The 14,759-nt window shown below is 35.3% G+C and overlaps 1 protein-coding gene across 5 annotated transcripts in view; it reads right to left on the minus strand.

Moving 5' to 3' along the window:
• Positions 1-14,759, minus strand: part of LOC149774593 (putative complexin-1) — a 294,867-nt gene that overhangs the window by 56,578 nt on the left and 223,530 nt on the right. For all 5 annotated transcript variants that reach the window (XM_089945117.1, XM_089945116.1, XM_089945114.1 and 2 more), the window contains 2 exons: positions 8,146-8,300; positions 5,095-5,236 (listed from right to left, as the gene is read on the minus strand). In XM_089945117.1, the coding sequence (XP_089801243.1) occupies positions 5,095-5,236; positions 8,146-8,300 (297 nt within the window). The remainder of the gene's footprint in view (positions 1-5,094; positions 5,237-8,145; positions 8,301-14,759) is intronic.

The following is a 14,759-nucleotide window of genomic DNA, read 5'->3' on the forward strand; positions in this document are numbered from 1 at the left end:
GGTGATGTGGCACAGTTTCCTGTACTTTTCTATGTAACAACCCTGAGGGTGATATGGCAGTTTCCTATGCTTTTCTATGTAACAACCCTAAGGGTGATGTGGCAGTTTCCTATACTTTTCTATGTAATGACCCTGAGGGTGATATGGCACAGTTTCCTATGCTTTTCTATGTAACGACCCTAAGGGTGATATGGCACAGTTTCCTATACTTTTCTTTGTAATGACCCTGAGGGTGATGTGGCAGAGTTTCCTATACTTTTCTATGTAATGACTCTGAGGGTGATATGGCACAGTTTCCTATGCTTTTCTATGTAATGACCCTGAGGGTTATATGGCACTGTTTCCTAGACTTTTTCTATGCAATGACCCTGAGATTGATATGGCACAGTTTCCTATACTTTTTTACTTAATGACTCTGGTGAAGATATGGCACCATTTCATATATTTTTTCCACATAGTGACCCTGTTGATGGCAGGGCACAATGTTCTATGCTTTTCTATTTAATAACCCTGTTGATGGCAGGGCACCATGTCCTATGCTTTTCTATTTAATAACCCTGTTGATGGCAGGGCACAATGTTCTATGCTTTTCTATTTAATAACCCTGGTGATGGCAGGGCACAATGTCCTATGCTTTTCTATTTAATAACCCTGTTGATGGCAGGGCACCATGTCCTATGCTTTTCTATTTAATAACCCTGTTGATGGCAGGGCACAATGTTCTATGCTTTTTCTATTTAATAACTCTGGTGATGATAGGGCACAATGTCCTATGCTTTTCTATGTAACAATTCTGGGGATAATAGCGCACAAAGTCATATACTTTTTCTATTTAATGACCTTGGGGGTGACAGGGAACAATGTCATGCACTTTTCTAAATAGCAACCCTGGGGGTGATAGGGCACAATGTCCTATACTCTTCTATGCAGCAACCCTGTGGATAGTTACTGAATTTAGCATAGCACTTGAAAATTCATATCAATGTAATTTTTGGTGGTATTGGATTGCAAGTACCTCATTTATATACAGATCTCCATTTTTCAAAAAGTTCAATGCTTCAATATTTCCCCAAGGATTGTCCTTAAAAAGAATACATTGAGGAAAAGAATACTTTATCAAAACTGCAATTAATTCTTCATCATCTTTTTTGGAGATCTTTTGCAATGTTGATAAACAAACTCTTGAGATCATATATTAGGCCCTGCTTGTTGCCATGACTTTATGACTTTAAGTTAAAGAATGAATCTGGTTATATATATATATATATATATATATATATATATATATATATATATATATATATATATATATATATATATATATATATACACACAAACACACACAAGAATAAACTATCAATAAGCATGAAAGAATAGGCTGTTAGATTGCTCACCAATCTGAATTTTGCCTAAAATCCAAATGTAATGTTTGTTTGTGTGCTGCTTTATGGCACTGCAATGCAAGTAGGTTCTTTCATACTGAGGCAAATGGAGTGAAGTGCCTTGCCCATGGATACACCATGGTAGCTGACCCAGGCTGGTATGATTGTGGGATTCAAACCTGCACTCTTTCGGCTCCATCCAAATAACAATTGGCCAGCTAGTGTGGGTTAAATTATTCCAAATGAAATGGCAATTGGCCAGCTAGTGTGGGTTCAATTATTCCAAATGAAATGGCAATGGACCAGCTAGTGTGGGTTCAATTATTCCAAATGAAATGGCAATTGGCCAGCTAGTGTGATTTAAATTATTCCTTATGAAATGGCAATTGACCAGCTAGTGTGGGTTAAATTATTCCAAATAAATGGCAATTGTCCAGCTAGTGTGGGTTAAATTATTCCAAATGAAATGGCAATGGGTCAGCTAGTGTGGGTTAAATTATTCCAAATGAAATGGCAATTGTCCAGCTAGTGTGGGTTAAATTGTTCCAAATGAAATGGCAATTGGCCAGCTAGTGTGGGTTATATTATTCCAAATGAAATGGCAATTGGCCAGCTAGTGTGGGTTAAATTATTTTAAATGAAATGGCAATTGACCAGCTAGTGTGGGTTAAATTATTCCAAATGAAATGGCAATTGACCAGCTAGTGTGGTTTAAATTATTCCAAATGAAATGGCAATTGACCAGCTAGTGTGGTTTAAATTATTCCAAATGAAATGGCAATTGACCAGCTAGTGTGGTTTAAATTATTCTAAATGAAATGGCAATTGACCAGCTAGTGTGGTTTAAATTATTCCAAATAAAATGGCAATTGACCAGCTAGTGTGGGTTAAATTATTCCAAATGAAATGGCAATTGACCAGCTAGTGTGGGTTAAATTATTCCAAATGAAATGGCAACTGGCCAGCTAGTGTGGGTTAAATTATTCCAAATGAAATGGCAATTGGCCAGCTAGTGTGGGTTAAATTATTCCAAATGAAATGGCAATTGACCAGCTAGTGTGGTTTAAATTATTCCACATGAAATGGCAATTAACCAGCTAGTGTGGGTTAAATTATTACTACTTATTTGATCCACATTAATTGGTTTCAAATGAATGAAGATTTTGTTTTAATAAGGATCTGTGCAAAGGTTTTTGTAACTGTAGTACTGGCAGCTTTATGTAAATGGGTTTTCATACAGGATGCTCTCTGAAAAATCTAATCAAATTCTGCTGAATGCTTTTATAGAAGTGTATGAACCATTTCAACTATGTATTATAAAAGTGGTCTGTGAGCTAAATGATACAAATAGCTAAATTGTAGGCACTTTTGAAACACCTACAAAAAATATAATAATATACTCACATACATAATCTGATGTGTAACTATATTATTCAGCAATTAATTATATTCACCTGTCACAGAATAACTTTTTGACTTGATAATTTGTTCCCCAATTGAACCCCATACAAACATGTATATATGAATCTTTCATACCTTGATCATTTCATATGATTTCAACTTGATAATTATTTTCTTTTACTTATACATGTAGAATACACACAAATATTATTAGATGTTCTTTTGCTGTGATGAAATCTAGTCTTGCTTTCATGTCTATATTGCATGTACGTTATTATATTTTTCATGACTTCAAATAATGTTTCATTCATTACTTTTATTTTAAATTTGATGAAAGAATATTCCAAGAATATGGGGTTTTTGTAATATTTCTTGGCATCAATCTCTGTTGATTGTTGTATAAATATCAATCATATATTGAAAACCTGTCAACAAGAACATGCACATATTTCAAGAACACTGTTTCATCCTGTAATTTCATTGCTTAACATTAAAGTCCATAGTTCTTATTGAAATTTCATCTTTTAATTATTCATTACATATCTGCATTTGCCATTCTGCCATGCTGAAATAAAGATATGATCTTTTGCTGTGATGAAAACTAGTCATAATTTGATATTTACGTTGCAGATCAAGTCAAGCAATAGAACTCCAGTCAGTCATTTGAAAGCATGTTACTTTATTTTGAACCTTGTGACACATTTATGAAATAATTTAAGAGAATATTAGTAACAAGCTAATTATGACTGTCACATTATGGTCTAACACCTTTCTCATTCTGAAATTAGAAAACCCAGAACATTGATATGTCTTTTGCCACCCATATACATACTTTCAAACACACTAAAATTGACACAAAAATCACAGCTTACATTTTCCTTTTTAAGAGGAGCACACAAATTCAAAAAAACAAGTGAATGAGATGAGTTTCAACCTTTTCCCCTGATGAAAGTGCTTGTTGCTCTGGTTGATACATGAACTTTAGACATGTGTTGAAGAACTACAACAAACTGAAATGTCATCGATGCCCCTGACAATATCATACAATTAAATGGCAAAGTTCTATGTCAAAAAGTGGCCATAACCCCATAAAGGTTTTCCAGAAAAAGTGAAAATAAAACTTGACCTAAGTCATCTTGCTATAAAATTTGTTATTAAGTGGAAATTTAAAGACAAAATCCTAAGTCAATAAGTATTGCAGGAAAATGCTAAAAATCAAACTGTTTCAAACCCTAACCTTTTTAAAAAGGAGCAGAAAGGAAATAAAATGACAAATTAAAAGAAACATTGGCCCAATTTGATTAAAACTGACATCTACTAACAATTAGAAGATCAAGCAGGCAACATGTTCTGGTGACCATTCATATTCTTGGATGACTCATTAATAACCTATCAAACAAGGCATTGTGTGTTCAGGAGATTTATCATTACAAAATGATATTTTCCAAAAAATGCTTTACACTTTCATAACTGAATGATCTAATATGATTGATGAATCAAATGGCCAGTGAATATGACTTTGTTCCCATGAGATCTCCGCCTTGACAGAAAACTCGGTTTTCATCAGACCAAACAATGGATATGCCTCCATATAATATTGCTGGAAAATTGAACTAGACTTTTTTAATGTAACGCTGTCAGTTTTATGTTAATCCATGAAGTTCTTCGAAAGTTACTGCCTGGAGACAAAATTCTCTGGACATGATGTGATGTCACAGAAAGCCATAGGTAACACTCTATGCCACCTCCATAGGTATGGTGAGGGCAAAATAATATACATCATTGTTTATGCTTACCCTGACCTGATCTACTTAGACCCAGATCTACACTTGCATAATGCACCAAAGATTAGGGTTAATGCCAGTTTTCAAAATTCCAAAACTTTGTACCAGCAACTTTTGGAATGACAAGCAAAATCCAAACAATTTTCCTGGTCACTCTGAAAATTTCTGGTTCTTAACCACTGGGCAGGCAGCAGTAGTTTTGAATGCTGTTCTAATCCTTTTATTCTGATGATTTTAATCAAGTGGCACAAAATCTGCTCTGGAAGTGCATTATGTGATGGGTTCTACTCTGTTTACAGTTGGACAGGCATTATATGCAGGTAGATACAGTCTACATTTCTTGCATTACTCCCATTTCGTTATTCAACATGCAGTTCAATAGCAAGCAAACAGCAGTACCCTGAAATCATTTTCTGATTTCAATACATTCAATGTCAGTTTGTAATCATTGTGCAGCGAAGCAGACAGTACTATTTACTACAATTTCTATGCAAAATTCATACAACAGCATAGTGAGGAAAATTTACTTGTCATATCATCATCTTCCTCCTCCTCCTCTTTGCTTGCCTCAGCAGCAAGTTCTGCAGGAGTTTTACGTTTGCGCCCAATTCTTCCTTCTGTGTCCTGAGCAACTAATTCTTCCTCAGGGACTTTCTTTTTCAAACCATACTGAAATTGTCAAGGAAACAACTTAGATATTCGATTTATGTTTGTCTGTATTCATCCATGATAATGATCATAAATGCATGCTAAATATCGAGAGCAGATAATCAATTAGGAGATGCTACTTCTAAATTTACATGTAAATGTGCTGAAACAGGACAGAACCATTGCATAATGCACTGTCAACATTTGCATGTGCCGTTTTTTTAAACTGATAAATTCCGTGTGTTTAAATATGACTCTATTCATCTGTATAAAGATTTTATATACAAAGTAAAGACCAACAGAAATAAAATACCAAGTGGTCAAAGGGGGTGTGAGATCACTCACTTAAATAACATTAACCTAAATGTTAAATGGAAGGACAGCTGGTGACCTGAAAAATGTAAAACCTTGAGATGGTTTTAGCATGAATGCTCTTAACATCATACTTAGTTTCAGGGCCAGTGACTGTTGGCACTATGCTTTCATTGTTCATTTATTACTAGGTAAGGACTTAAATGGCAATAAGGTTGTAACTAATCCAATTGTAACTGACAAGCCTTGTTTGAATCAAATATCTGATCCTATTAAAAAAGAAATCCCTGATTTATACCCAGCTTGTGCCGTTAATAGTGGTATGGCAAAAAGAGCGCTTGAGAATGAAGTTGATCAGGAAACTATTCCTTTGGTTGCCACATACAGTGGTCAGGCTTTTGATGAGGTTACTTATGCTCCTGTTATTGATCAGTCCAAAGGTATTGTTCATTGTGATCCTCTTTTAACCACTCATTCTCTTATGTCTAAGCAGGGTGACAAATGACAATTACTTGTCATCAAACAGAAAAAAATAACTTAGGACTCCTGTTTGATTCAGAGGGCAATTAGCAAATCTGACTCTGCAGAGGTAACAACTTGCTAATTGTTTCTAAATCTGCGAGAAAATTTAGACCACCTGATTACTCACTGATGACAAGTGATCAGCTAACTATCAAACTGTAATAGCTAACTCAACAGATTCTAAGTTTAGTCCATGAAACTCCCTTTGCTGGTCATCTGGGAGTCAATAAAACATATCACAAGATCTTACATCATTTTTATTGTCCTAAAATTAGGAGTGTTGTTTCTAACTACTGTAGATCTTGTTACACCTTCTAAAAGGTAGGTGACCACTCTGGTGGCCTAGTGGTTAGAAGGTCTGCCTTGGAAGGAGGAGGTTGAGGGTTTGAACATCATAGCAATATGACTGAAAAATTGTTAAAGCTATGTTAAAAATCTTAATCACACACACAAATGGTGGGCAAAACTAACCAAAAGATACCTAAAGCTAATTTACAACCAATTCTTGCATTTGATGAGTCATTTAGTTGAATAATGGATTGTGAAGGTCCTTTAACCAAAACCAAGTCGGGTAACGAATACTTGTTGACCATTATGTGTGCATCAATACGGTTTCCAGAAATGATTCCTTTACAGAATAGTAAGACTAAACTGTAGTCAAAGCCTTAATAAATTTCTTTACACACTTTGGCCTTACTACGTCCATCCAATTTGATCATGTTGCCTTGCATTTGGGATTTTTAAACATTATCTAGGATGAGTCTGCAAAGTTTATATTTGCAATAGTAATAATTTGTAAATATTCTTGAAAGAAGTGTTTCCCCAGATAACATTATAGTAGTCCAGATATGGATGTATATAGCATTTGTAATATACTAATATACTAAATGATGTTTAGTTGATAGGTATGGCCTTATCTTGCTAAATAACAACACACAAATCATCTGACTTCATGACATATGACTTGAATATGTTCATCCATTGCAGATTGTTGACAACCATTGTCCCAGGGAGTTTGTCATGGTAACCATTTGTTGGCAGATTTCATTCAACTTGAGATTTAAATTGTTATTTTCCAATTTTGCTTTTTCATTTGGTAGTAATCATTAATAACTTAATTTTGTCCGCATTCACTTTTATGCCATTTTGCCTACACCAGGAATCTAACCTAAGTAAGGCTATTTGAACAGATTATGATTCTGTTTTGAAAGTGTTTGTTCATGTATGAATACAAAGCTTACAATTATTGTCAATGAATTCTGCTGTATGACCATATATAAAATGTAACATTTATACAAGTTCACAAATTTTAACAAGTTAGTGAACTAAAAGCAGTATGCTACAAATACAATAAATTTACTTAAGTTGGAGATAATGTAATGTCTTTAATCCACCATGATTAATAACAACATGATTGTAATGCAGTGTACCTTAACAACATGACTGGAATGCAGTGCACCTTAACAACATGACTGTAATGCAGTGTACCTTAACAACATAATGTTTGGAATGCAGTGTACCTTAGCAACAACATGACTGGAATGCAGTGTACCTTAACAACAATATGATTGGAATGCAGTGCACCTTAACAACAACATGATTGGAATGCAGTGCACCTTAACAACATGATTGGAATGCAGTGTACCTTAACAACATGATTGGAATGCAGTGTACCTTAACAACAACATGATTGGAATGCAGTGTACCTTAACAACATGATTGGAATGCAGTGTAGCTTAACAACAACATGATTGGAATGCAGTGTACCTTAACAACATGATTGGAATGCAGTGTAGCTTAACAACATGACTGGAATGCAGTGTACCTTAACAACAACATGATTGGAATGCAGTGTACCATAACAACAACATGACTGTAATGCAGTGTACCATAACAACAACATGACTGTAATGCAGTGTACCTTAACAACAACATGATTGGAATGCAGTGTATCTTAACATGATTAACAACATCATGATTGGAATGCAGTGTACCATAACACAATTAACAACAACATGATTGGAACGCTGTGTACCTTAACAAGAACAAGATTGGAATGCAGTGTACCCTAACAACATGATTGGAATGCAGTGTACCTTATCTCGAATTGATTGTCTCATCTCCTCCCTCTCAAGCTCCATTTTGCGGTGTTTTTCCATTCGTTTCTCCTCTGCCTCTCTTCGTGCCTCCTCAATCTCGGGGTCTTCCTCTCCCCCTCCCTCCTCCTTCTTATTTTCATCTCCAAGAGCACCTGCCAATTAATTATTTGTTAATTGTTTGTTACAATTTGTGATCACCTTATTTAAATGAATATGGACCTAAATCTGTCAGTGCATAATGTGACTCCAGCTTGGGATCTCTTTGCTGTTTTCATTCTATTTATGGTTTCATGCATACATTGTAGAACATGACCTGTTGGTTATTAGGGTCAAGACACTAAAATATAAACAGATTCATTCATTATTTACATCTTAATCTTCAGAACTAGAATACCAAGATGAGACTGAATTCTCCTTCAGGAAGTGTCTATATGAACCATGAAGTTACTAATCACAGGTAGTAATATGCATAACCGAGGCACATGATCTTATCTCAGGTAAAAATTTCAGTCATTTACCTCTCCTTATGGCATAGACATCAGCTAAAATTAAGTTCATCCAAAACTGACATTTGTCACCTTAATTGCATCTAGTCAATACTAAGTCCAATTTAAAAGTGAAGCTATGGGTTGTAACACCTGAGGTAGATCAGATATTTGCTATCTTTTACTGTTTTTCTTTCAAACTTTACATTGATTCCTTAATATATCTGCAGTTTTGTTGATAAATACTGTATTCTTCTTACTTATATATGGTGATATGCCTTTCTTTCTGGTAAGTCAATTAAAGTGCAATACCATTTTTGATTCATAGTAATAGATGTATATCTTGAGCTACAAATTTGAAGTGAAATACATTCTTCATTAAATGCCTGTTGTTTGTTAAAATTCCTGATTACCATATTTAATTAAAGAATTCAAACCCAAATCTGCTGATGCATGGCAGACATTGTGTAAACAGAATGCAAACCCAGATCTGCTGGTACATGGCAGACATGGTGTTAAAAGCATACTTTAATGTAAAGCTGTACCGATTATTCAGCCATACTCATAATCGGACTGATTAATGGAACAATCAGTATAATCGGTATTGACAGAAATAATCGGTACCGATGTAAACAAATTTCCAAAATATAAATTTAATCATAACATTCATCTTGACATGGCTTGAATTTTAAATCAGAATTAAATAGTGGAAATTAAGGAATAAACAATTTGGGGGTTAATTGAAAGACAGTATATTCTTAAAAGTAAATACTTTTTAACACGCTTGCTGTAAACTACAGTGTACCGTTGATTGTCTGCTCACAAAAAATTATCAATACCATGCATGCACTCATCCAAATCACAGCAGCCAACCAGCCAATGAAGCCTCGTGTGGCCGTTGAACTTCCAGCATATACATTACAGGGATGGTCCTGGTGTTTAAAAAGTTGTTGACAAAAAAATCGCCAATCTCAATATTTTGTAGCCAATTTTCAAAAAATGTCGCCAGAGTAAGTAGTGAATATTTTTCCAAGACTATTAATGTAATGGGCAATGAAAACCAAAAAGGATGGGATGGTTATTACTCTACTGACAACAAGCAATACAGCCATAATATTACAAAATAAATCATTTCATGACTGTTTTGCACTACTTCCATGGTCTTTGCATTGCGTATCACCGTTAGTGCATAGGTCTAACTGTTGTCACCTGAAATAAATACATTATCAGATGTAAAATACCTACTTTCCTACAGTCTCTCTTTTTTTAATAGAAACATCAGGTATTAAGCAAATCTATATTATTTATATTATTTTCCAAATAATAGTTTTGTAAGAAACTTTATTTAGATAATGACATTTTAATACCAAAACCCTACGATCGTACATTGCAATGTAAGATAAGTGACGTATAATGTGACCGTCGATTTCATGCATTCAGGAATTAAATGCCGCCCCCCCACCCTTTTTATGGCTAGCTTCACAAAATACATCTCCATCAACCAGGAGTTCAGAAATTTATTTTTGCCGCGCTTTACATGCTTTGTTTGTTAGTGAACTGCTTCCTAAATCCCAGGAATGATCACTCAATACTGTAGATTTTTTCTCAACAAGCAAATTATGATCTCCATTCCCACCAATGAAACTTAAGTCAGCTTGACCTGGCATTACTGTACCGTATATATAAACACTGATATATAAGCATTGATTACCATCATTAAAAGAAGGAATGAAGAAACATATCACAGTGCATATGTGCCCCCAAAAAACTAATTCGGAATAAATATGTTATTTAGTAAAGAGTTTTATTTGCATATATGAGTTAACAATAAGAAATAAGGTGGGATATAAATGTGGGAAATAGTTATCACATGTATGGTAGCTTGAGACCACATTTGAACAGTGTTAACATAAATCCGCACCCATTTTATGCACTGTTAGTTATTTAAAAAATATGGCATGGTTTACTTGTCAATCAAATGCTAGTGCTTTCACTAACTGTAGAACAGGTGGTTTCTTGAAATAATCTGTCTCATAATCAGTATCGGCAATTTTAATAATTGGCTATACGTGATATCAGCATAATCGGCAAAAAGTGACATCGGTACAGCTTTACTTTAATGTAACATATTTAAAAAACAGATTTATCTGGGTTGCAAATTCCTAAATTTTTAATTACTAAATTACATTGCTGTACTAATTAAACCATCTTATTGCAATAAAGGTAAGATAATAATGAAGGAATATGACTAGTAAGTCACATAAAGAACAAACAGGAAAGGGAAAGGAAATGGTATGATAGAAACGAGATAAAGGGGTACTGGTAGTACAGGAAACTAAATTGGATGATTTTGCTCCATGTTATTTTATTAACATTTAGTCCTTATAATTTGAACTTCAACATGAAAGTATACTGCCATGTATAAGTATACAATAAATCAATATTATTACTGCCTGTTACGTTTGATATGCATAATAGAACAATGTTAAAAATACCTGCTCTTCCTTGATGAGAGAAAGAGAGTTGTTAGAACAGGTTAAACATCCTATTTTAATTGTAAAAAGTAAGGATTATTTACTGTCCACTTTTATTTCAAACATTTCTGGTTGATAAAGTTAAGAAAATGATATAGTGAAGCAGAAAAAAGATCTTGTTGCTTATTTGTTTTGAGAAAAATCTTATTGTTAGAAGGATTAAAAACACTGTTTCTACCAGCATCATGTCATTATTGCAAATCCTTGGTAGCAATGTTTATCAATATAATCAACTATTATTCTATTTCAATAAATGATCTTTGTTAATGACATGAGTTACATACTTGACTTCTCTACAAGTCCTCATATAAAAAACCAACTGCTCATCTGACATCTGGGTGAGTCAATGGCCATTATGTCATAACAAAGTGTTCTAAAACAGCTCTGTTGAGCAAAACTATTGAGCTGTTGTTAATCCTTCAAGTTTGAAGATGACCATGACATCACTAACTGGTTTGGTTTCTGTGTTCATGTGAGTGGTTGATTAGGACACTTTGTGCTCTGACGTGTTTGTAGAATACTTGACGGGGATGCCACTTGGGTTTGCTTGATCAATAGAGGACATGCTGCAGTCCTGAGATGTATGCTGCCTGCACTTCTGCACTGCCTCTGCAATTATCCCCTGATCAAAGTCTGTAAATCCAGTATGGTTGAAACTGCACCAGGTGAAGCAATCTTGTGTGAGATCTTCCCAGAACTTAGAGTCAATACTGAAGTGTTTCAAGGACAACTTGAGGGAGTCTTTGAAGAATTTCTTCTGACCATCCTGATATCACTTTCCCTTCATCAGCTCACCTGAGAAGATCTTCTCTGTTAGTCACTCTTCGAGCATACTGGTGACATAACCTGCCCAGCTCAACTGTTATTTCATCAGTAGAGTGTAGATGCTTGGAATACCTGCCTGTCATGGATGTGGACTGCACATGACAGTGTGTGGCAAAGATAGGTGAACTTATCCACTGCCAGGAGGGTTTGGCCATTTACTGTGATGGTAGGCTCTATGTAAGGCTTTTCTGGTGCAGGTTGGTACAACACCTCTAAATTTTTGATAACTAATGTGAGAGTGAAACTGTCACAAGTTGAAGAGAAATAGTCCATATTGTGTTTTATATCAGACTCAGCTTTAGCATTTAGGAAACTGTCATCAGCAAATAAGAGATCACGAACAGTAATATCCTGTAATTTCATCTTTCCTTGTAGTCTCCTCAGATTGAATAGCTTGCTGTCAATCTGGTACCTGATATTGATACCAGTGTCATAGTCAAAGAAGGCATCAACAAACATAGCAGAGAACGTTATGCTGAAGAGGGATTAGACCAAGATGTAGCCTTGCTTGACTCCATTGGTGACTGGGAATGTTTCAGATGATTCAGAATTGTCCACGACACGAGTGAGTATGACTTCATGGAACTGATGAACCATCACAATGAATTACTCTGGGCATGACAATTTTGCAATGATCTTCCAAAGATCCATGACTAACAGTGTCAGAGGCTTTTGTCAGGATAATGAATGCTGTGTACAGGTTGGAGTTCAGTTCCTGGTATTCTCCTGGAGCTAACAAGCTGCAAACACCATATATGTGGCCCCTCATCCTTTCCTGAAGTCAGACTGACTCTCAGGGAGAAGCCCTTGATCAATGTGATGCACAAGGCTATTTAGCAGATTTCTGGGAAGGATTCTGCCAGCTACTGATAACAATGAGATGTCACAATGGTTGTCTGTTGCCTTTCTGCAAGGTGTATAGTTTCCTGAGTCCAAAGAGTTGTCAGTTTCCATGCCATGAGTCTTAGGCTTGTAGACTTGGCTGGTATAGCATCTGCTCCAGGTGCTTTGCCATTTGACACGAGGTTAATTGCAGGTTAATTGCTTTCAGCACTGGAGGATCAGCACTGATTTGCTATTTCCACTTGGTGCAGTTGATCCACTGCCTCTTCACCATACCTGCGATAACATGATGTACCATGCTAAAAACATGATGTTTTTACTCCCAACCCACCCACCCCAGTAATGTTCAAGAAATAAAATAAATAAACCAACACCTACTCAACTTATGCCCAAAACACGAATAAACTGTAAACCATACTGCTTTTAACTCATGTAAAACTATACTTGGAGCAGTTTATACAGCAAATTGTCATCAAGGCAATTAAAAGTCAAAGTGGTCAGGTAAAAACAACCACTATTTCATATATTGGTTAAAAGGCTGACAATAGCTAGACAGATGTGTTAAGTCCTTTGAAGACTGCTGTGGGGGAGTGCATTAGGCTTATATGCAATGGTAAAGTTCACAAAGTCGAACAACCCAATTTATTTTAAGTTATAAGTAAATCAAAGATATACTATATGCATGTTGAAGGACAAGACATCATTGCCTTGACTGAGACCATTTAAGCCATCTGTATCAAAGACTGTTGGCAAGTTTGTGAAATAGCAGCATCACCTGCATATAGCATTGAGACAAACCAGTACATATTTGACATATGAACTGAATTTGTTCAGATTTGTTCTTTTTACCATTATTTATTATATTAAGCTTGTTAAAATACTGACCGACCTTCAGAATGATTTTTTGTAATGAAATGTAAAGACAGTAATAAGTACATGCTTGTTTTTTTGCAGTTGATTTGTGTTTTAACAGTGTTAACACCCATATTGGACACAGGCATCTGTCTGCTGTATAACCTTTAAAGCTCCCATTAAACTTTAAAATATTATCTCTCCCTTCACCCAATGAAATGGTCAGTCCCAAATATGATGCATATTCTTCTTTCTATAGAGAAAAGCATGTCTCTTGTCAAATTGTATCTGATGATGCTAACACTATGGTTGTCAAGAACAACTCAGCTCTGACCAGGATTCATACACAGAATCGAGCTGGAAGTTTGAACAATAGTACCATCCAGTCTCTAGTGAGTGCAAAGATGAACACTAATGATGCCTGCATTACCTTCAAACCCCCTAAAGAACTAATGAGAACAACAAAGACCAGATATGATTAAGCCTATATTTTGCCATCCAATGGATTTCAAAGACAAAACCTAATGGTGTATGTTTTTATTCATTGCCAGCGTGGTTATGATTATGTAAGTGTTTGCATATATATGTGTGCATGCATGTGACATTTGATAATGCTAAGACTATCAACTATTTTCTTAGTAAGTCTACCACATGTTTTAAAGAAAAAAAGAAAAGTTATTTTCTTTTATTCAGTTTTGAATTTTCAATCATTTTTTATTGGCTTATACAAAAGGAAAGCTAATAAATCTCAATTAGATGATGTTGCTTTTTTGGTTCACATGCACAGACCTCCTTGTGACCTAAAAACACACTTTCTGAGACTCAACCCACACACACACTGAGAATATGGCAGGTATACCACACTGATTGATGACTGTTGTTTGAGGCTGATGTTAAAGTATTCTGCCCATCTCTGAAGTATCTTTTCTTTGTCAGTGAGTAGCATGGCACTGGTAACACTCAGTATTGGAGATGTTCCTAATGACTGTGGCCTGTAGATGGTCTTCAAAGCATCATGGGAGTTTATGTTATTTCTGTCAGTGAGCAGTATGGCACTGGTAACACTCAGTAT

This window comes from Sinohyriopsis cumingii, unplaced genomic scaffold (assembly GCF_028554795.1).
Source record: "Sinohyriopsis cumingii isolate HCF-2022 unplaced genomic scaffold, ASM2855479v2 utg000198l, whole genome shotgun sequence".
NCBI classification, from domain to species: Eukaryota; Metazoa; Mollusca; class Bivalvia; order Unionida; family Unionidae; genus Sinohyriopsis; species Sinohyriopsis cumingii.